Source organism: Bos indicus x Bos taurus, chromosome 18, assembly GCF_003369695.1.
Source record: "Bos indicus x Bos taurus breed Angus x Brahman F1 hybrid chromosome 18, Bos_hybrid_MaternalHap_v2.0, whole genome shotgun sequence".
NCBI classification, from domain to species: domain Eukaryota; kingdom Metazoa; phylum Chordata; class Mammalia; order Artiodactyla; family Bovidae; genus Bos; species Bos indicus x Bos taurus.
Window position 1 is genome coordinate 14,322,447 of NC_040093.1, and position 20,702 is coordinate 14,343,148.

General features: G+C 51.6%; 1 protein-coding gene across 1 annotated transcript; it reads left to right on the plus strand.

Annotated features, from left to right (window-relative positions):
• The first annotated feature begins 988 nt into the window (after positions 1-988).
• Positions 989-7,627, plus strand: CXCL17 (C-X-C motif chemokine ligand 17). Its single transcript, XM_027515622.1, has 4 exons — positions 989-1,300; positions 5,027-5,107; positions 6,049-6,147; positions 7,186-7,627. The coding sequence occupies exons 1-4, from the start codon at positions 1,222-1,224 to the stop codon at positions 7,281-7,283; spliced, it is 357 nt and encodes a 118-aa protein (XP_027371423.1). The 5' UTR covers positions 989-1,221; the 3' UTR covers positions 7,284-7,627.
• The last annotated feature ends 13,075 nt before the right edge of the window (positions 7,628-20,702 follow it).

Sequence of the window (20,702 nt, forward strand, 5' to 3'; positions counted from 1 at the left end):
CACAAACATCTCTCAGCCCTTAAGACCAGCCTCTCTTCTATTTTTGAGCCCAGTTCCCGAAGTCTCTGGAATGAGTCACGTCAGTAAGTGCTGCCCTTCTGGACCCTTGATGTTTGCTCCAAGAAGTATCACCTCTCTCTTTCATCTTGGACTGATTTCAAACAAGATCCATACCAGGAGCCCCAACAGCCTGGGCAGACACTGTCCCTACTGTGTCTTTTGCTTCTCAAATCCTCTTGGACCGGAAGCCTTGAGGGTCTTCCGCCAACCCATGTCCCTCTCCCCTAGGCAGGAGCCATGAGGCCATATACCACAAAGTTCCAATACTTTGGCCACCTGATGCAAAGAGCTGACTCACTGGAAAAGACCCTGATGTTGGGAAAGATTGAAGGCAGGAGGAGAAGGGGACGATAGAGGATGAGCTGGTTAGATGGCATCACCGACTCGATGGACATGAGTTTGAGCAAGCTCCAGGAGTTAGTGATGGACGGGGAAGCCTGGCATGCTGCAGGCCATGGGATCGCAGACAGTTGGATATGACTAAGCAACTGAACGAGGCCACGGCCACCAGCCTGACCAACAACAAGGAGGCCTGCTTTGACCCAGTGCCCCAGGGCAGGGTTTCGGCAAGGGAGAAGAGCCTCTCCTCCATCCTCTCTGCCTCCCTCCTTACATGGCCACAGACGTGAAAGACGCTGTCCACAGTGGGGGACACGGCAACATCTGATACTGTGCCGAGGCTGGGAGCGGGGAGGACAGAGGGGAGACAGGCCGTGTCACCCTCTTTGCCAACCCTTAGCCCTCACTTTTCCTGCCAGACACTGAGCTAGAAAACGTTACTCAAACGTATAAGGAAATTCAAACAAGCCAAAAGAAGAAATCATAGCACATTGCAGGGTGGGGAGGCAGGAGGGAGGGAGGGGACGAGTACAGCGGCCAGGTTACCAGTCACCCTCTCATGTTCCTATAAAGGCTTCATTTGTTTGGCCAGTTTTGCCTCCCAGATTCCCATAAAACACATGGTCCAACCTGTTACCTAACAAGGCCAGCGCCACTCGGCCCTTCCCGCCCTCTAATGAGAATGCTGGCCTGGGAGTAAAGTGCAGATCCACCCCCCCACCCGAGCCACATACCACGCACAGCCTGAGCCGCCAGGAGCAGTGGAGACCCTCTCACTGGGAGCTGCTGAAGAGTCGACACGCAGCAGCATCGACAGGTGAAATGAAGGTTCTGATCTCTTCCCTCCTCCTGTTGCTGCCACTAATGCTGATGTCTGTGGTCTCCAGCAGCTCACACACAGGTAAAAAAAAAAGTCCACTTTCTATGAAAGATAAAAAGAGGGGAGAAACGTGGCGAAACAGGAAAGAGCATGACTGCACACGCGGTAAAATGTAGCCCCTGCAGGCTACGGGGGTTAGCGGTGAGTTAGCCTGTCTGGGCGCCTGTTTCTTTATTTACAAAAATGAATGAACGGAATGTAAATCCTAAGAGTGTCATGAAGTTAAAGGAGCCCATGTGTATGGAGTGTCTGCAAGGGTACCTGGCGGGAGAGGACCTTACCTCTCCCCCAGTCCCTGTTTGGGGGTATTGAGTGTCCTGGGGGCCGGGCCTGGAGGCGTGCAGAGAGGGTGTTGAAGGCAAGTGTGCATCCAGTCAGTCATCCTCGATTATATTCTTCCTAGTACACTAGACGTGCCCCAACAGTTCTTAATGCTATTTCATGGTAAGTTGATAAACCGGAAAATCACATCACCAGGTAGTACCCATGTTTGAAGCTGTGACCACACCGAGCTGTTGGGGCAATCCGAGTGCTGGTTGGAAAAGAATTTCCAGACACAGAGCACTGCAGAAGGGAGTGAGCTTATTAAGAACAAAGAGCAGAGATAACGTGGGCCCTGCAAGCACAGCGGGCCGACAACTCCTGACAGGCCAGGGAGAGTCGACAGTGTTCGTGGGTTAATAGCCAATTTTTATAGCCTCAAGACAAAGACAATTCCTGCTGGAAGGCTGGCGTTAGAGGACTGGTTGGGGCTTTATAGGGTGTTTACTGGAGTGGGCATCTTTGACTAATTTGGAGTCAGGAAACCTGTTAGTGATGATCATGGGCTTTTGGCAATGATTACATGCGTGTGCGCGTGTCACTTCAGTCAGCCACGTCAGACTCTTTGTGACCTATGGACTGTAGCCCGCCAGGTTCCTCTGTCCATGGGACTCTCCAGGTAACAGTTACAAAGGGGCTCAGTCAGCTTTGGAGGCGACTTTGGTTCTCAGCTCTGCTTCTGTGTTCTTGGTACATGGCCTCACGCCTGTGGCCTGGCGGGGCGCAAGACTGACACAGGCCCTGTTCAAACAGCTCACCTTTAGGAAGCAGATCCTGGTTTAGGAGCCCCGAATCCACCCCACCGTTCCCTATAGCCGGAGTGGCCCAGTTCTTAGCAGAACAACTGTGCAGACGGGGCCCCCTCCCCACCTACGTTCCCACTCTAAGTGACCATCTTCCCAAGCGCTACTTTGAGGTGAAGTAGCTTTGTTACACACTCAGCATCAAGTGGGTCCTAAAATCAGAAGTCTACCCTCCTGCACCCATTTCCAGCATCTTCTCCCTTATACACTTCTGTGGGAGCAGCTGAGCCCCATGGCCCGGCGGGGGAGGCCCTAGACCTGCATTCTGGGAGGGAAGTCTTTTCCACCGCTGTGACGAGCCCCCAGGCTGGAGACCTCTGCCTGGACTCTAAGCTTCAGTTACAGCCGCCTTTCCCGGCCATCCCCCCACACCCTGCACTAACAAGGGCCCGTGTTCCTCTCAGCCAGAATCTCGGAACCTCGGCTGCTCCCCAGCTGCTCTTATGTCTTCCCACCAGCTCTGTTCTGCTCCCACCGCTGCCCTGATGTGACCCAGAGGCAGACATGAGCCCCCTCCCTCCCCTGCACAAGCTTGGCCCCGACTGCACTCTCTCTGCACGATCCACATTCCACCTTGAGTGTTGGTGCCCCGACTGCACTCTCTCTGCACAGTCCACATTCCACCTTGAGTTGAGTGTTGGTGCGTCTCCTACCTCAACCACTGCCCTTCTGCACTGTAACCTCGCCACTGGCACACCCTGGTGTCTTGTTTCCATGTCCCTCCTGTGACCCGGCAAGGTGCTAGGTAAACATATCTAAGTGGAAGAATAAATCCTCAGGTTTCTAAGTTCAAAATGTTCCCCTTTGGAGACTGGACACCTTGGTTTCATAGCAGCTCTGTTGACATTAGAGATTAATAATTCTTCTTGCAAGGGGGTAGGGTGCACTTCTATGTTCTTTCTAACCTGTTTAGCAACATCCGAGTGGCCTCTACCCTCTAGAAGCCAACAGCAGCCTCTTCCTGCCCCCACCCCGTTAATACAGCCAAAAATATCTCCAGACATGGCCAAACATCCCATGAGTGGAAGGGGACCCACTCCCCAGGGGAGCCACTGCTTTACCAATAATTCTCAAACACGGTGACACATTTAGACTCACCCAGACCTTTAGACTCAGACTTGAATTCAGGGGATCAACCGTGATCCAAATCTTGGCTCCTGGCGGGGGTGTGTGTGTGCGCGCGCTCAGTCATGTCTGACTCTTTGTGACCCCATGGACTACAGCCCATCAGGCTCCTCTGTCCATGGCATTCTCCAGGCAAGAATACTGGAGTGGGTTGCCATTTCCTTCTCCAGGGGATCTTCCCCACTCAGGGATCAAACCCACGTCTCCTGCTTGGCTGGTGGATTCTTTGACCACTGCACCACCTGGGAAGCCTCTTGGAAGCCTGGACAAGATGCTTAACTTTTTTAAGCCTCATTTTGAAATGAGTGAAATACCACTTAGCATGTACAACTGTTGCGAAGAGTAAACAATGGATAATGTGAACTTACTCAGTGTTCAGTAAATCGAGTGAGTAAAATTTCATCCTCAAGTAGCTACAAAGGCACAAGGACAATGAGATGGGGAAAGCTCACTGGGGCCACCAGGGGTGCATTTACAGGCTCAATTCCCATTTCCCAGGCAAGGGTAGCTGCAATGTCGGACCAAGTCTGGTGAGCAGAAATAACACTACACAATCCTCCTGCCCAGAAATCTCCAAACAAAACCTGATCTTGCTTTATCTCTCACAATAACCACATACCTGCTTAATATGCTTTTCATGGAAAAATAAATAACTGAGAAGCAATGACAAAGTTAGGAAATAAATGACAATAACAGAGTAATTCCTTATAAGATTGCCTACTAATTAGAAAATTACTTACGATAAATAGCTCCCATGACATTAGGTCATGTAGGTTTGAAGACAGAATAATAGGCTAAGAGCCTTGGACCTAGGTTTTAGCTCCTGATGAGTCACCTGTGAACTTGGGCATTGCATTAACTGTCTCTGGGCCTCAGTGTTCTCACCTCAAAATAAAAGAGATGGTGACTCACTTAATTAGTGCAATGCTATAACAACAGCTTGGTAATGATATCAAGAAACACAAAACGGAAATCAGAGAGCATCAGGCGACAAGGCAGACTTGAATAGAGACAAAAGGAGAAATGGATTTGTTCCAGAGGGACAAAGATAAATACCATCCTCTTATATTAATAGTTAAACTGGGACTATGGATTCAAATACAAGCAAACACAGAGGCCAGGTGAAGTTCCTGGCTGGTTTATGGAATAATCTACTCTTTGCTCTTATTTCTTGAGTCAGGAGGATTATAGTGCGTGCAGGGCAGGGACCTTAATGGGGAGGTTGTCAGGTCTTATCAACACCCCGACCTTTTGTCCTCTCTTCTATCCAGAAGCTGTTCTTTCTCTGCCTACCTCCAGCTAAGCTTTTCTCTAGGCCAGATTTTACACTTCAATTCCTTATACATAGAAAATACTCCTCTCTTGAAGTACCCTAGACCCCTGAGTAAGAAGGAAGAGCAATGGAGCTGCACTGACCCAGAGGCACAGTGATCAGGGATCGAGTCTCTTGGTGCCTTCCCCTTCCAGTGCCTGGAAGTGACCAGTTTCCTTCCTACAGGGGTCGCGAGAGGCCAGAGGGACCAACGCCAGGCTTCTGGGAGGTGGCTCCGAGAAGGAGGCCAAGAATGTGAATGCCAAGGTCAGCAACACAAATATCGACAACAGTGCGCCATGGAGATCCCCACTTGCTCTCCTGAATCCCTCTGAGAGCAGAGCAGATGTTACCTGAGCTGTCCTCGCCCCCTGCCCTCTCCCCCAGCCCACCACTCATTTCTTCCTGAGTCTCATATAAGAGCCAGACTCCTCCAGGGTCCAGGGGAGCTGGCTGAGGGTCTGGCTAGCCCCCTCTCCCTTGCCCTTTTCCCCGACAGCCCAGGGCTGCCTTCCAAGACCTGACTGGACCCCATTCTCAGCCTTATTTTACTCACAGGCAAGACAGAAATCAGAGGGGCAAAATGGCTTAGTCGAAGTAAAGCGGCCACTGAAAGGCAGACACCTCTTATTCCTCGTTTTTTGAAATTTATGTTTAATTCGAGGATCATTGCTTTACAATATTGTGTTGGTTTCCGCCACACAACAAGGTGTATCAGGCCTATGTGTATATATGTCCCCTCCCTCTCGAACCTCCTTGCCACTCATTGCTCATTTTTTTGGTCTCCTTAATGACACCCTGATGCTTCCTCCAAACCTGCCACCAAATTCTTGCCCTTGAAAGTGAAACACGCTCAGTCATGTCTGGCTTTTTGCGACTCCATGGACTGTACAGTCCAGAGAATTCCCCAGGCCGGAATACTGGAGTGGATAGCCTTTCCCTTCTCCAGCGGATCTTCCCAACCCAGGAATTGAACCAGGGTCTCCTGCATTGCAGGTGGATTCTTTACCAACTGAGCTATCGGGGAAGCCCATTCTTGTCCATACAGGTCAGCAAAACAACTTAGAGACCCTGGTGGTCATATGACTGTTCTGTGTTGACCCTTTCCCACTGCATATGAAAAACAACTGGGAGGCAAGGGAGATGGTAAGTCAAGTCCTGGCCATCCAACACATGAACCGTCCTAAGCAGCAACCCCCTTATTTCAGATTGGTTCCTGAGAGCCCCCAGAAGAACGCTCATGGCAGCGCCCAGGCTGACAAAGCCGTGTCCCTGTGATCATTTCAAGGGCAGGATGAAGAAAACCAGTAAGTTGTCAAAGAATGACCCTCCTTAAACCAGAGTCGCTCTGTGGAATCAAGTAGGGATGAGAATGAAAGTGTCAGTCACTCAGTCATGTCTGACTCTTTTCGGCCCCACAGACTGTAGCCCTCCAGACTCCTCTGTCCTTGGGATTTTCCAGGCAAGAATCCTGGAGTGGGTTGTCATTTCCTTCCCCAGGGGTTCTTCTTGACCCAGGGATCAAACCTGGGTCTCCTGCACTGCAGATGGATTCTTTACCATCTGAGCCACCAGGGAAGCCCCAGCTAGGGACGAAGCAGAGGTTAAGAGACAAGAGAGATTAAATGAAGATCAGGATTAGCATGCATCTCAGCTCATCCCACTCAAGGTCAACGTGTGGGGAAACAGGAAGAGCAGGAAAAGCAAAACACAATTCCCCTAATACTAGAGATGGCTCGCCAAAGCCTCTGATGATAGAATGCCATTGCTTATCAAAGTGGAGGGAGATGGGGCTGTTGGGGACCTGGCCACTGATCTCTGATAACACCACGGGTATCGGTGTCAAACAATGGGATTCCTCCCTAGTCTAGGTATAATTAAATGTTTTATAAAAAGTATACTGGCAAGTGTTAAACTGATGGATATTGTGGCATTATTATGATATTACATGATCAAGAATGGGATGATCCCTGGAGAAAGAAATGACAACTTACACCAGCATTCTTGCCTGGGAAATCCCACAGATAGAGGAGTCTGGCGGGCTATGGGGTGGCAAAGAGACGCCACTTAGCGACTAAACAACAACAACAATTATGTTTATATACAAAAGGTATGGAAAACTATGCCGCAAACTAGTAACAACAGTCTGCTCACCAGAATCAGGAGTGGAAGACGGGGTTGGGGCATCCTTTATCTCCTTACTGTAGATATTTTTTCATTTAAAATTCCCTCCCCCCCCCCCCCCGGGATGAGTCTCACTGGTAACATTTTAAAAGCTCTCATAAGAAAATTTAAATTCTAAGAATGTTTTTAACTGCAGTGTCTCCCTTTCCTCTTCACCCTAGGACACCAAAGACATCACAGGAAGTCAAACAAGCCCTCCAGAGCTTGCCAGCAGTTTCTCACACGATGTCTGCTAGAAAGCTTTGCTCTGCCCTTATAGGTGCTCTGAGACCCCACCCTCCCGATGAAACATTCTCAGTCAACAAAGCCGTGAGTGCACCTAGAGGCCGCTCTTCTCCCATCTCACGTTTCCCCATTCCTGTCCCCACTCCCTAAATCATCCCCAAAGCATTTCCCCTGAGATTCTGCCCCCTCCAGTGCCTTCTTCACTTGTCAGTCTTTTCCTGGGGCTGCCCCTTCACACAGCCTTACGCTTACTTACCTGAAAGAAACCAAGAATTTCTGAGTACCTAGGTGGTCCTCCCGACTGTAAACACAAGCAGGAAAATAGCAAACAAAATCAATAAATATACTTAAATGTAATAAATCAAAATCATTTTGAAACGGGGTCTTGAAATGCACTTTCAATCCCGATGACCCACTTAACCCTGTTCATTCCAAACTGTTCCCAGATTATATGCACACCTCTATCCAGCACCGCCTTCAGTCTGTCTCCGCTGCCCAAATTTTTACTTTTACTCATCCAGCAAACCTTCCTGAGGCAAGAGCTAGGTAGGGCAAAGAAAAGTAGTGAGAGCAATGAATCAGACATCGTCTTACTAATGATCATGTAAGTTTAAAAAGAGCCTGGCACCATTTCCTAGCACATAATATGCCTCCCCAGTATTTGTGATTATCACCACCGTCACCATCATGAATGGTCACTGGACTCTGTGAGTTTCCAGGCAACTACAGCAGACATACATGCAGAGGCAGGGCTCAAGCAGAGTGCTCGGTCGCTCAGTCATGACGGACTCTTTGTGACCTTATAGACTATAACCTGCTGGGCTCCACTGTCCATGGGATTCTCCAGGCAAGAATACAGGAGTGGATTGCCATGCCCTCCTCCAAGGGATCTTCCCGACGCAGGGAATCGAACCAGCATCTCCTGTGTCTCCTGCATTGCAAGTGAATTCTTTACCACTGAGCCACCTGGGAGAGACAGTGTGGAAGATCTCAAATGCCACTGAAAAGGGCTTTCCAGCTGCAAAAATGGGAAGATATCTTTTTTTTTTTTTCTTTTTTAACACGGGAAAAAAATGATCAGAACAATAATATAAGGAAATTAAAGTGGGAACCATTAGAAAGAATAAATAAAGAGGGGAAAGTTACAACAGGGTAGATCCCGCTTCCCTCTCTGACCCTTTCCTCAAACATCAGACGGAAAAGTAAGAAAAGGAACACTCGAGACTTCCCTAGAAGTCCAGTGGTCAAGACGCCACACTCCTGATGCAGGGGGCCCCGAGTTCCGTACCTGGTCAGGGAACTAGATCCTACATGCTGCAACTGGGAGTTTGCATGCTGAAACTAAAGATCCTGCCGACAGGAAGATGTCAACAGGAAGATCCCACGTGCTACAACTAAGACCCGGTGCAGCCAAGCAAATTTTTTTTTAAATCGAGAAAGAAAAGGAACATTCCTCCGGAGTCTAGCTGCTGTCATCTGGATGAAAGAGGACTCAGCTGGGATGCTGCCTTCATGAGAAGAAATATTTTATCTGAGCGGGGAGTGGAATGGGGCCCCTTCAAGACATAACCCTCTGGTGGGAGGGTGATGGACACCCAGCTTCCTTCTGTCCCCACCCTTCCTCCTACAGCAAGAGACACCAGTGCTTCTCTCGGCACAGGAGCGGGGAGCCAGCGGTGCTCAGCCCACTTGCCAACCGCCTCTGAAAGGAAGACCAGGGATGCCAGGTTGAAGGAGTGGAACCCAAGGTGGTGGGAGAGCCATCATGAGTAACCCACAAGGCATCTGTGACAAAGGAGGTCTGTGGGGACCCAGGGGGATGAAGCCAGGGAGATCATTATCTCCCACAAGGGCTTCCTTGGTGGCTCAGGGGTAAAGAATCCACTTGCCAATGCAGGAGACACAGGTTTGATCCCTGGTCCGGGAAGATCCCACATGCCGCTAAGCAGCTAAACCCCGTGCATCACCACTACCAAGCCTGTGCTCCAGAGCCTAGGAGCCGCAACTACTGAGCCCACGTGCTGGAACTACTGAAGCCGGAGTGCCTAGAGCCCGTGCTCCTCAGCAAGAGAAGCCACTGCAACTAGGGAGCAGCCCCTGCTCACCACAACTTGAGAAAAACCCGTGCGGCAGCGAAGACTCAGCACAGCCAAAAATAAATAAATAAAATTATTAAAAAAAATGTATCTCCCTTGAGGAGAAAAGCACAGTAGAGCCAGGTTCTAAGTTGGTATTTAAGCCTGTTAGAGAATCAAAGCCACACCAGACAACTATAACCCAGCTGGTGAGTGAGTGAAGTCGCTCAGTCGTGTCCGACTGTTTGCGACCCCATGGACTGTAGCCTACCAGGCTTCTCCATCCATGGGATTCTCCAGGCAAGAATACTGGAGTGGGTTACCATTTCCTTCTCCAGGGGATCTTCCTGACCCAGGGATCGAACCCGGGTCTCCCGCATTGGAGGCAGACGCTTTAACCTCTGAGCCACCAGGGAAGCCTGCACCAGGAAAAACATCCAGACCAGCCAGCATCTGAGGATCAGCAGGGACCCAATAGACAGGGATCCAATAGCCCACTGCACAGCAAAGACCCTCACTCAGCAGGAGCCCCTTGCCCATCACCAAGCTGAAGCCCAGCAGGAACCTCGAGCACAACAAAAATCCACTCTGCACCAGGAATTTTGTGCCCCACAGGCCTCTGCCCCCCATCCAAAGGGTGCCCTTCAGTAAACAGGAAGCTGCCTCACAGCACAGACCTGAGCCAGGAAAAGAATCTAGAACTCAACAGGACCCAGAACTGAGACAGGGATCCGGACCCCAGTCAGAACCTGGTCCTATAGAGCCTCTTGTAGCCCCACAAGAAGCCGGATTAACCACCTTTGGCCCAGCCTAGACCTCAACCCAAAAATGGACCACCGGCCCAGACTAAACCTATGTCCTGAGAAAGATGGCGAGAGTCGGACCCTGCGGGCTCAGCACACAGCTCCAGCCCAGGGAGCCAAAGGCCAGCCGGGGTCTTTACCATGAAGATTTCTAGCAAAACCAAACCAGGGCTTCCCTGCTGGTCCAGTGGTTAAGAATCCACCTGCCAATGCAGGAGACACGGGTTTGATCCTTGGTCTGGGAAGATCCCATCTGTCGAGGAGCAACTGAGCCTGTGCACCGCAACTAGCAACTCTAGAGCCCAGAAGCCACTACTGAAGTCCGTGCGCCATGGGGCCCATGCTCTGCAACAAGAGAAGCTGCTATGATGACAAACCCTCGCACTGCAACTCGAGAGTAACCACAGCTCGCTGCAACTAGGGTAAAGCCTGCATAGCAATGAAGACCCAGCATAATAATTAATTAATTAATTAAATATATATATATATATATATATACACACACACCAAACCTACCACCATGCAGAAACCCACTTCAGAGCAGAAGACATTTCTTGAATGGGTAATAGAGTTTGGTGCAGATTCGGAAGTGGGGTTTACTTTAGAGACCGATTTGCCAGCCAGGAGGGGTGAACAGTGGCCCTCAGAATGAAGCTGGCTTTCTAGAGGCAACCTGGTTATGAAGTGATGCCAGGATTCAGTGGGACACCAACAGTTCAGTCAGTCAATTGTGTCTGACTCTCTGCGACCCCATGGACTGCAGCGTGCCAGGCTTCCTGTCCATCACCAACTCCTGAAGCTTGCTCAAACTCATGTCCATCAAGTCGGTGATGCCATCCAACCATCTCATCCTCTGTCATCCCCTTCTCCTCCTGCCTTCAATCTTTCCCAGGGTCTTTTCCAATGAGTCAGTTCTTTGCATCAGGTAGCCATAGTATTGGAGTTTCAGCTTCAGCATCAGTACTTCCAACGAATATTCAGGACTGATTTCCTTTAGGATGGACTGGTTGGATCTCCTTGCAGTCCAAGGGACTCTCAAGAATCTTTTCCAACACCACAGTTCAAAATCATCAATTCTTCAGTACTCAGCTTTCTTTATAGTCCAACTCTCACATCCATACATGACTACTGGAAAAACCACAGCTTTGACTAGATGAACCCTTATTGGCAAAGTAATATCTCTGTTTTTTAATATGCTATCCCTTGGACTGCAAAAAGATCCAACCAGTCCATCCTAAAGGAAATCAGTTCTGAATATTCATTGGAAGGACTGATGCTGAAGCTCTAATACTTTAGCCACCTGATGCGAAGAACTGACTCATTTGAAAAGACCCTGATGCTGGGAAAGATTGAAGGCGAGAGGAGAAGGGGATGACAGAGGATGAGATGGTTGGATGGCATCACCGACTCAATGGACATGAGTTTGAGTAAACTCCAGGAGTTGGTGATGGACAGGGAGGCCTGGCGTGCTGCAGTCCATGGGGTCTCAAAGAATCAGACACCACTGAGCAACTGAACTGAACTGAGGTTGGTCATAGCTTTTCTTCCAAGGAGCAAGTGTCTTTTAATTTCATGGCTGCAGTCACCTTCTGCAGTGATTTTGGAGCTCCCCAAAATAAAGTCTCTCACTGTTTCCCTTGTTTCCACATCTATTTGCCATGAAGTGATTGGACTGGATGCCATAATCTTAGTTTTCTGAATGTTGAGTTTTAAGCCAACTTTTTCACTCTCCTCTTTCACTTTCATCAAGAGGCTCTTTAGTACTTCTTCCCTTTCTGCCATGAGGGTGGTGTCACACCAACATCCAGGAAGAAAACCAGCAGCCAGAATCCCAGACAGTACCGGTATACGGATGAGTTGAACTTGGAGGAAGGGAGAGGGGGAGGGGCTCCCAGGGATGGTCACTCATTCAGTCAAGAACTAAGACCTGCCAGACGTCAGGTGAGCTCAGGTCATCCTCCAGCAGTCCAGACACAGAGCCAGAGCCCCCTCTAATGGAAGAGAGAGCTGAGGCCTGGAGAAGAGAAGGAGCCTGTAGGGGACTGGGCAGTAGGGGTGGCTGGCGGCACCAAGATCCCCAGCCAGCCTCGGATTCCTTGCCCTGTTCCAGGCCACCTGCCCGCGGGGACAGGGGGGAATCAAACAGAAACTAAGGCTGTGGGCGAAGGTGGGTGCTCATCCCCCGGGCCCAGAACTCTGAGCACTGCTGGGGGCAGGCGCCTCGCTGACCAGGGACACTTACCCTCGGCGGGTTGCCACGCAGGCCAGGCCGGACGCTGGGCGGGGGCAGCCTTTCAGTTCTCCAGGGTGCCCAGTGGGCAGGAGGACACTCATCCTAGGGAGTCCCAGTCCTTCCAGGCCCGTGGCCACATGGAGTATGATCTCAGGAAGTAAGTTAAGAGAATGGAGCTGCCTTGGCCACTGGGGCCCCAGCCTGAAAAAGGGCCCAAAAGGGGTCCAAGAGCCATAGCCACCACCGTGGTGGCTAAAAGGCAAAGCCAAGGGTGAACAGGTGGGGTTGGGGAGTGGCCCTGATGGTACCTTAGACATCCTTCAAGAAGCAGGACAAGAGTGCACTGACCCACCGCCACGAGAAGTGGGGAGCCCATGGACTGGCTCACTGGGTGGGCGCGGGCATAATCCATTGAGAGAAGGGGGTGATGTGCCAACAGAATGTCACACATAGCATAGAGACTATTGGATCTTGGGAGGAGAGTCCAGAATGTGAGTGTCCCGAACCAGGGTTCCTGCTCCGGCTCCAGACTCGCTGCATGACCGTGGCCAACTCCTGCCCTCGGTGTTTCCAACGTGGGAAATGGTTCAAGTGCGATTTTCCTGTCTCTGACACTCTTGAGACGGTAATGGGGGAGAGGTTTAGAGAGGAAGTTAAGCAGTGAGTCAGGGAAAGGTAGGTGGAAGGGGCATGCCTGGAGAAGGGGTGAAATACAGCTTCAAACAGCCAGGTTCCAGGATTCTTCACTCAATCTGCTCATCTATGCAGGGTCAGCCCACCAACCTCAGTTTCCTGACTCCTACTCTTAGGACGAGGGGTTGTGGGTCGACTTGGGACAGCCTGACCTTCACTTGGGCTTCCCTGGTGACTCAGAAGGTAAAGAATCTGCCTGCAGTGTAGAAGACCCAAGTTCAATCCCTGGGTCGGGAAGATCCCCTGTAGAAGGGAATGGCAACCCACACCAGTATTCTTGCCTGGAGAATCCCATGGACAGAGGAGCCTGGTGGGCGACAGTCCATGGGGTCAAAAAGAGTTGGATATGACTGAGAGATTAACACTTTCACTTTTAACCTTCACTTGGGAAAAAGGAGAGCTGCCACCTGGGTTCCCTAGGTTGTCACGTTATTTACAAGTCTCAGCAGGCTGGAGAAACTGACAGACGAGACATCCTGCCAGCCTCAGGCCCACGTGAAGTCCCTGTTGGATTAGGAGTGTCGACCCAAGTGAAGACCTATGGGAATTTCCTCTGCAGGAAAGAAGCTGACTTAGCCCTCAGGCCCAGAGACCCAAACTCATCACCGTCCCTCCCATACACGTTATCAGTAGCCAAGGGGAGAAGTGCAGCTGGCTCCAGATGCACACAGGAAGGCTCAGACCTCAGACGGGGGCCCGAGGGCATTCCTTGTCACACTGCAGGACACAGCTTCACAGACAGGACCGAGTGCCCAGAGGCAAGACGATGATCAGGAAATGGGCCTTGGAGACCTGGTTCCTCAGGCTGTGAGGGGGTGGTACACTAGACAGAGGCTCCCTCCCTCCCTGCCTCAACTTTCCGAGCTATAAAATGGGCATAATGACAGGAATGCCTATCACTGGGCAATTGTGAGGCCTGGAGAGTGTAGGAGGGTGTTTGGTGCTACAAGCCCTCAGGAGGGTGGAAGTGATCCTTACTGTCACCCCAGCTAGACTGTGAGTTCCCTGAGAGCTGGCTGTGTCCACTTTGTTTACCCCACAATCGCAGAGTCTGGTATGCCAGGCACACAGGCTTCCAAAAGTTCATTTGCTTAATCAGGGAAGGCATGCATGAACTGTAACCGTGTCCACTATATCAGGGAACTGGAAACTCCAGGACCCTGCACAGCCCAGACAGACATCAGGATCAAAGCAAAGGATCGGAGTGACCCACGTGATGTCTCGGGGACAGTCTGAGTGACAGATTCACTCAGAGTATGCTGTGAGGGCTGAGATGGGACAGTGGTGGACAGATGGTCTCAGAAGGGTTGGCAGGACCTCCCCGTCCCAGCACCCCAGCTCCTGATCTGGGGTTGACGGTGAACCTGGGACCCCATCTGCTCCCTCAGACCCTGGGAGAACCTGTGGCACAGTGATGGGTGCATCTCCCCTGACTCTTCCTGGCACGAGGGCTCCTGAAGTGCCCGGGAGGACTTGTCTCCTGCTGTGGAGGGTCCGTTCTGGAAGGTTCCTCAGCAGCCTAGCCAAGGGCACGTGCACAGATCCTGAGTGACGGAGCTGAAGGTTCACAGCTGTTTCCCCCAGTGCCCTCGCTGGTGGCCTAGGTGTCTGGGCACCCGTGTCCAGCCCACACTGCCCTCTGTGCCTGGAGCCGTCCCCCTCAGCAGTGACTTGGGTCCTGGGCTGGGTTCCAGGTCGTCAGTCCATCCTGCCACCTCCTCCATGTGAGGTTCTTCCTGGAGGACCCTGATGTCTGTCCCAGGAGCTTCACCCAGAGCAAATCTAGAGAGTGTTTGAGGGCTGGTGGTTGTGGCAATGAACACAAGGGCATTTGTCTCAGGTGATGGCAAAAGCGGAGCATGAGTGCCCTCTAGTGGACTGATCGTGCTAGAAGAGGAGCAAAACGGATTCTGCGGAGTTGAGATTGGAGCTGACCTTGGACAAAGGGCACATTCGGGTTCAGGAGGCATATTTAGGGCGGGTTAATAAAATATCAATAACCTCAGATATGCAGATGACACCACCCTTATGGCAGAAAGTGAAGAGGAACTAAAAAGCCTCTTGATGAAAGTGAAAGAGGAGAGTGAAAAAGTTGGCTTAAAGCTCAACATTCAGAAAACGAAGATCATGGCATCCGGTCCCACCACTTCATGGGAAATAGATGGGGAAACAGTGGAAACAGTGTCAGACTTTATTTTTCTGGGCTCCAAAATCACTGCAGATGGTGACTGCAGCCATGAAATTAAAAGACGCTTACTCCTTGGAAGGAAAGTTATGACCAACCTAGATAGCATATTCAAAAGCAGAGGTAATTGTTAACAAAGGTCCATCTAGTCAAGGCCATGGTTTTTCCAGTGGTCATGTATGGATGTGAGAGTTGGACTGTGAAGAAGGCTGAGCGCCGAAGAATTGATGCTTTTGAACTGTGGTGTTGGAGAAGACTCTTGAGAGTCCCTTGGACTGCAAGGAGATCCAACCAGTCTATTCTGAAGGAGATCAGCCCTGGGTGTTCATTAGAAGGACTGATGCTAAAGCTGAAACTCCAATACTTTGGCCACCTCATGCGAAGAGTTGATTCATTGGAAAAGACTCTGATGCTGGGAGGGATTGAGGGCAGGAGGAGAAGGGGACGACAGAGGATGAGATGGCTGGATGGCATCACCGACTCGATGGACATGAGTGTGAGTGAACTCTGAGAGTTGGTGATGGACAGGGAGGCCTGGCGTACTGCAGTTCATGGGGTCGCAAAGAGTTGGATACAACTGAGCGACTGAACCGAACTGAATTTATGGTTGCCTGTGGCACTAATGGTAAAGAACCTGCTTATGAATGCAAGAGATGTAAGAGATGTGGGTTTGATCCCTGGGTCAGGAAGATCCCCTGGAGAAGGGAATGGCAACCCACTCCAGTATTCTTGCCTGGAGAAACCCATGGATAGAGGACCCTGGTGGGCTACAGTCCATAGCGTCACAAAGAGTCGGACATGACTGATTGACTAACATTTTTACTTTTCACTTTCATTTCCATTTAAAATCAAATAAAAAACTGGAGGTTGCTCCTGGGCCATTTCCCAGAGCCAACTGCCTGTGACCAGCGGCAGGATAAGCTGAGGCTCGGGCTCCCCTGGTCCTCAGGACAACAGAGAAGCCACCCCCAACTGTCCCCCTGAGCTGGCTTTCAGCCACGAAGCCCCTGAATTCACTGGGAGGCTAATTAGTGGATACAGGGCCCTGCAGTTGCCCAGAGGGGTCTCTGCCTCTTTTAGTTGCTCAGTCCAAAATATTACCACCATAGGCTTCACCTCCAGCCCTGTCCAGGGACATTGGAAACTCCTGAAGCTTAATCCTACTGGAAGGCAGTGATTCTACCCTCAGGTCTCATGGGCACCCGAACACCTCCAGCACCTCATCTGCGCCCCCTGCCAAGATGCCACTGGGAGGAACCCACCAATTCCCTCAAGAGGTGGTCATCAAGCCTTGGAGGCAAGTTCCTACAGACTGCCTGATGCCGTCACCTGGACCTTCTCCCCAGCACTAGAAGAATCAACTGAAGCTCTGGGTTGTGGTCGACTCAGCTTCAAGAGCACCCAGAACGCAGACTGTTGTGCCAGGGAGGCTGTGTGAGACCTCGGGCAACTCAGGGATAGGAGGCAGAGTTATGAGAGCCAACTGGGAGAGCAGGGGGCGGAGCCAGGGCAAGGGACTTCTGCATTAAGCCCCTGACAGCAAACGTGTTCATCGGGGCTTCTCTGGTGGCTCAGTAGCAAAGAACTCACCTGCCGGTGCAGGAGACACAATCTTGATCCCTGGCACGTGCCTCGGAGCAACTAAGCTGCAACTACCGAGGCTCTACTTTTTACAGCCCACGCTCTGCAACAAGAGAAGCCACCACAATGAGACGCCCAAGCACCACACCTAGAGAGAGCCCGCCCAGCACAGCCATAGCTAAATAAATAAGATTACTTTTTAAAAATGTGTTTGTCATTTCCTTGAGACAGGGGCTTCCCTTGTGGCTCAGATGGTAAAGAGTCTGCCTGCAATGCAGGACACTCGGTTTCAGTCCCTGAATTGGGAAGATTCCCCTGGAGAAGGAAATGACAACCCGTTCTAGTGTTCTTGGCTGGAGAATCCCATGGACAGAGGAGCCTGGTGGGCTGCAGTCAATGGGGTTGCCAAGAGCTGGACACAATTGAGCAATTAACAGTTACTTGAGACCACAGGGAGCTCTGAACAGAAGGTTCTGCTCTAGCAACGACATCTGGAAGGATGAAACGAAAGCCAGAAAAGATATTCAACAGTATGTGTGCACTCAGTAATAGATGATCAATAAACACTCATAAAATGGATGAGGGACGCCACAATGGTCCCCCCCTAGTGTGACACCTAGAGGTCAGAGAACATTTCCTGTGGACACAGGGGCACTGGCATCAGCCTGGGAGGAGAACTGCAAGTGTCTACGGCTGCTACTCCATGACAGGACTTGATTCCTCTGGGAATCAGAAGAGAGGACATGCCAAGCGCTAAGTCGCTTCAGTCGTGTCCAACTCTTTGCAACCCTATGGACTGAAGCCTTCCAGGCTCCTCTGTCCATGGGATTCTCCAGGCAAGAATATTGGTGTGGGTTGCCATTCCCTTCTCCAGGGGATCTTCCTGACCCAGGGAGATGACAGGATCCGCTTAACTGTGAGGAGTTATACTCCTGCTCATTCCCGGATAATCACACCCCTTCCCATCTCTACTGGGGAAGAATTTTGTAGTCTCCCTGGAGGGCCTGGGCCGGCAGCTTGAGACCTTCCCCTTCTCATGGAGAAATGACCTGGCTCAGACTCTCGATCTTCCATCCCATCGGGAGTCACCCTGCGGAGGGGGGAGCCCCAGCATGAACTCACGGGAAAGGGGGAGCAGCTCCTTATCCCAAGGTCCCTGATCTGTGGGGACACCTGGGTCTGGTCCCTGGAGACATCTCAGCCTCCCCAGGCATCTGGGGAAAGTTGGGGAACTTCTGGAGCAGGGTGGAAGAGGGGAGCCCAGCTTCTGCAGTTGCTCCATCTCAGAGGGGCTGGGGTCCCATGTGGGTCTCCCATCCCCTGACAGGGGAGCCTGTGTGACAGAGTCTCCAGATAGAGCTGCCCCAGGTCTTGGCACCGTGGGGAGGCCAAGAACAGACCACTGATGGGGCACAGAGAACTAGGGTGCAGCCCCAGTGCTGTGAGAAGGGAAAGAACAGGGCCTTCTGGGTCCAGCCCACAGGCCACCACCCTCTCCCCAAAGCCCCAGAGACTCCCCACAGCCCTTCCTTTGATGTCTCAGGGACTGAGAGCTCCTCCTCAGCACATGTCCACCTGGATGGATGGTTCTCCTGACACTGGATAATGCCCATCCTCTGCCCGGGCTCAACCTGTGCTGGGATGAAGTCAGGAAACCTGGGGACCCACAGTGACCAGGGACCAGGTCTGGGGGTCAGAGCCCACCTCTGCCCAGGGCTCAGGGCTGGCTCACACCCTTTGGAGCCTGGTTAGCACACCTGGTACATCCTGACACTGGCCCCAGGTCTGCTCATGACCTCCAGCGGGCGTCATCGGGTCATACAGAGAACATACAAGAAATTAACAGGTGAACTTCACTTTGGTTAAAGAGGTGGAGACATTACTTTGCCAACAAAGGTCCATCAAAGCTATGGTTTTTCCAGTAGTCATGTAGGGATGTGAGAGTTGGACTATAAAGAAAGCTGAGCGCCGAAGAATTGATGCTTTTGAACTGTGGTGTTGGAGAAGACTCCTGAGAGTCCCTTGGACAGCAAGGAAGTCCAACCAGTCCATCCTAAAGGAAATCAGTCCTGAGTGTTCACTGGAAGGACTGATGCTGAAGCTGAAACTCCAATACTTTGGCCACCTGATGCGAAGAACTGACTCATTGGAAAAGACCCTGATGCTGGGAAAGATTGAGGGCAGGAGGAGAAGGGGATGACAGAGGATGAGATGGTTGGATGGCATCACTGACTCAATGGATATGAGTTTGAGTAAACTCTGGGAGTTGGCGATGGACAGGGAGGCCTGGCATGCTGCAGTCCATGAGGTTGCAAAGAGTCGGACATGACTGAGCAACTGAACTGAACTGAAGGAGGTGGAGAAGGAGCCTGAAATCCATCCTTCCCTCTAAACAGACCCTCGGGGCCCCTCCTATTGTGCCTGCTCTATGCCGCACACTCCTTCTAGGGGCCTAAGGACACCCTGCCATGCCAGCTACCATCCCTCCTGCACCACCCATGGGAAAGGTCACAGTGACCACAGGAAAATCAACCAGGGTGACAGGGCTACCTCTAACGGCAGGGAGGAACATGGACAGTTTATGAGCGAAGACTCAGCCAACAGAACAAAGCAGGAGGGTCTCCCCAAACACTTCCCCCGAGGACCAGGGAGCCCACAGTCAGCCCACTCTCCAGCGCCAGGTTCCTCTCTTCCCAGGACACACAGGAAACCTTTCCCTTCTCACCTGCAATCTGCAGCTCCTCCTGACAGACGCCAGGCTGGTGATACTCGAAAGTGGAGGTCAGGTCCCCTCACCAGTCATCACTCAGCTGACCCCTTTCTCTCCTCCAGAGTCATCTATGACCTTAACCTTCTCAGATATTTGAGAACAATGGGAAGACCTGGGGCACCCATCTGGGTTTCTATGTCACCACAGAAATTATCACCAATTTTGGAGATCCTGGGGTCTCTGTGTCGTGCTGACAGACCCCAGACCAGAACACGGCAGAGGCCGACACTGGGTGGGGGAGGCCTCTCATCTAACTTGTCACCATCAGCCTTGCTACTGAAAGTGTGCCCCACAGTCCAGTATGGTCAGCATCACCTGAGAGCTTGTTAGATGCAGACTCTCAGGTCCACCTCACACCTGCTGAGTCAGGCTGTGCATTTTAATAGGATGTGCAGACCCTCCCTGTGCACAGAAGTTGGAGAGAGGCTGCCCCGCCCCATATTATGAAGTCTCAGCCAGGCTGGGGAAGCGCGTGACCTGAGCAGCTGCTAAAACATTTCAAAGGTGTCACCTGGGGGTTTGCAGTCTTCATGAGGCTCCACAGGTGATTCCCATGCATTGTGGGGATGACGTCCCTGTGATAATAGTTCCTGATGAACCTCCCCTGCCAGGCTCCTGCTCTGAAGGGAAAAGCCAGAAGGGGATGAGGGAGGGCTGTGGGGGAGGCTGAGTGTGCATCTGGTCCAGAGGAGTGGGGACCCCAGAACTGGACACCCCAGGTTTGTGCTTGTCCACACAAGTGTGTGTGTAGGGGTGTGTGTGCAGGGGTGTGTGTTGATGTGTGTTTGTAGGTGTGTTTGTATAGGTGTGTGGAGTGTGTGTGTAGGAGTGTGTGTAGGGGTGTGTGTGTGTAGGAATGTGTGTGTAGGTGTGTAGGGGTGTGTGTACGTGTGTGTGTGTAGGTGGAGAATCACTGCTGTAGAAAGCAGGGGACTCAGCAGAGTTCAGGGAATAGAAATACAGAGGGGGAAGGGGGAGGGGGGCCACTAGGGAGGGAAGGAGGAGAGGGGAGGCAGAAGGCGGGGCCTGGGCAGAGACCCCGCCCCCAGGCCTGGGCAGAGACCCCGCCCCAGGCCACGTGACCCAGTGAAGTGCTCCTGCCCCCAGAGGAGG

Bases quoted from the DNA above. Each gene is read 5' to 3' on its own strand.
- CXCL17 (XM_027515622.1), top strand. From the start codon at position 1,222: ATGAAGGTTCTGATCTCTTCCCTCCTCCTGTTGCTGCCACTAATGCTG. The intron at 1,301-5,026 runs GTAAAAAAAAAA...TCCTTCCTACAG, and splicing joins CTCCAGCAGCTCACACACAG to GGGTCGCGAGAGGCCAGAGG. The intron at 6,148-7,185 runs GTAAGTTGTCAA...TCTTCACCCTAG, and splicing joins GGGCAGGATGAAGAAAACCA to GACACCAAAGACATCACAGG.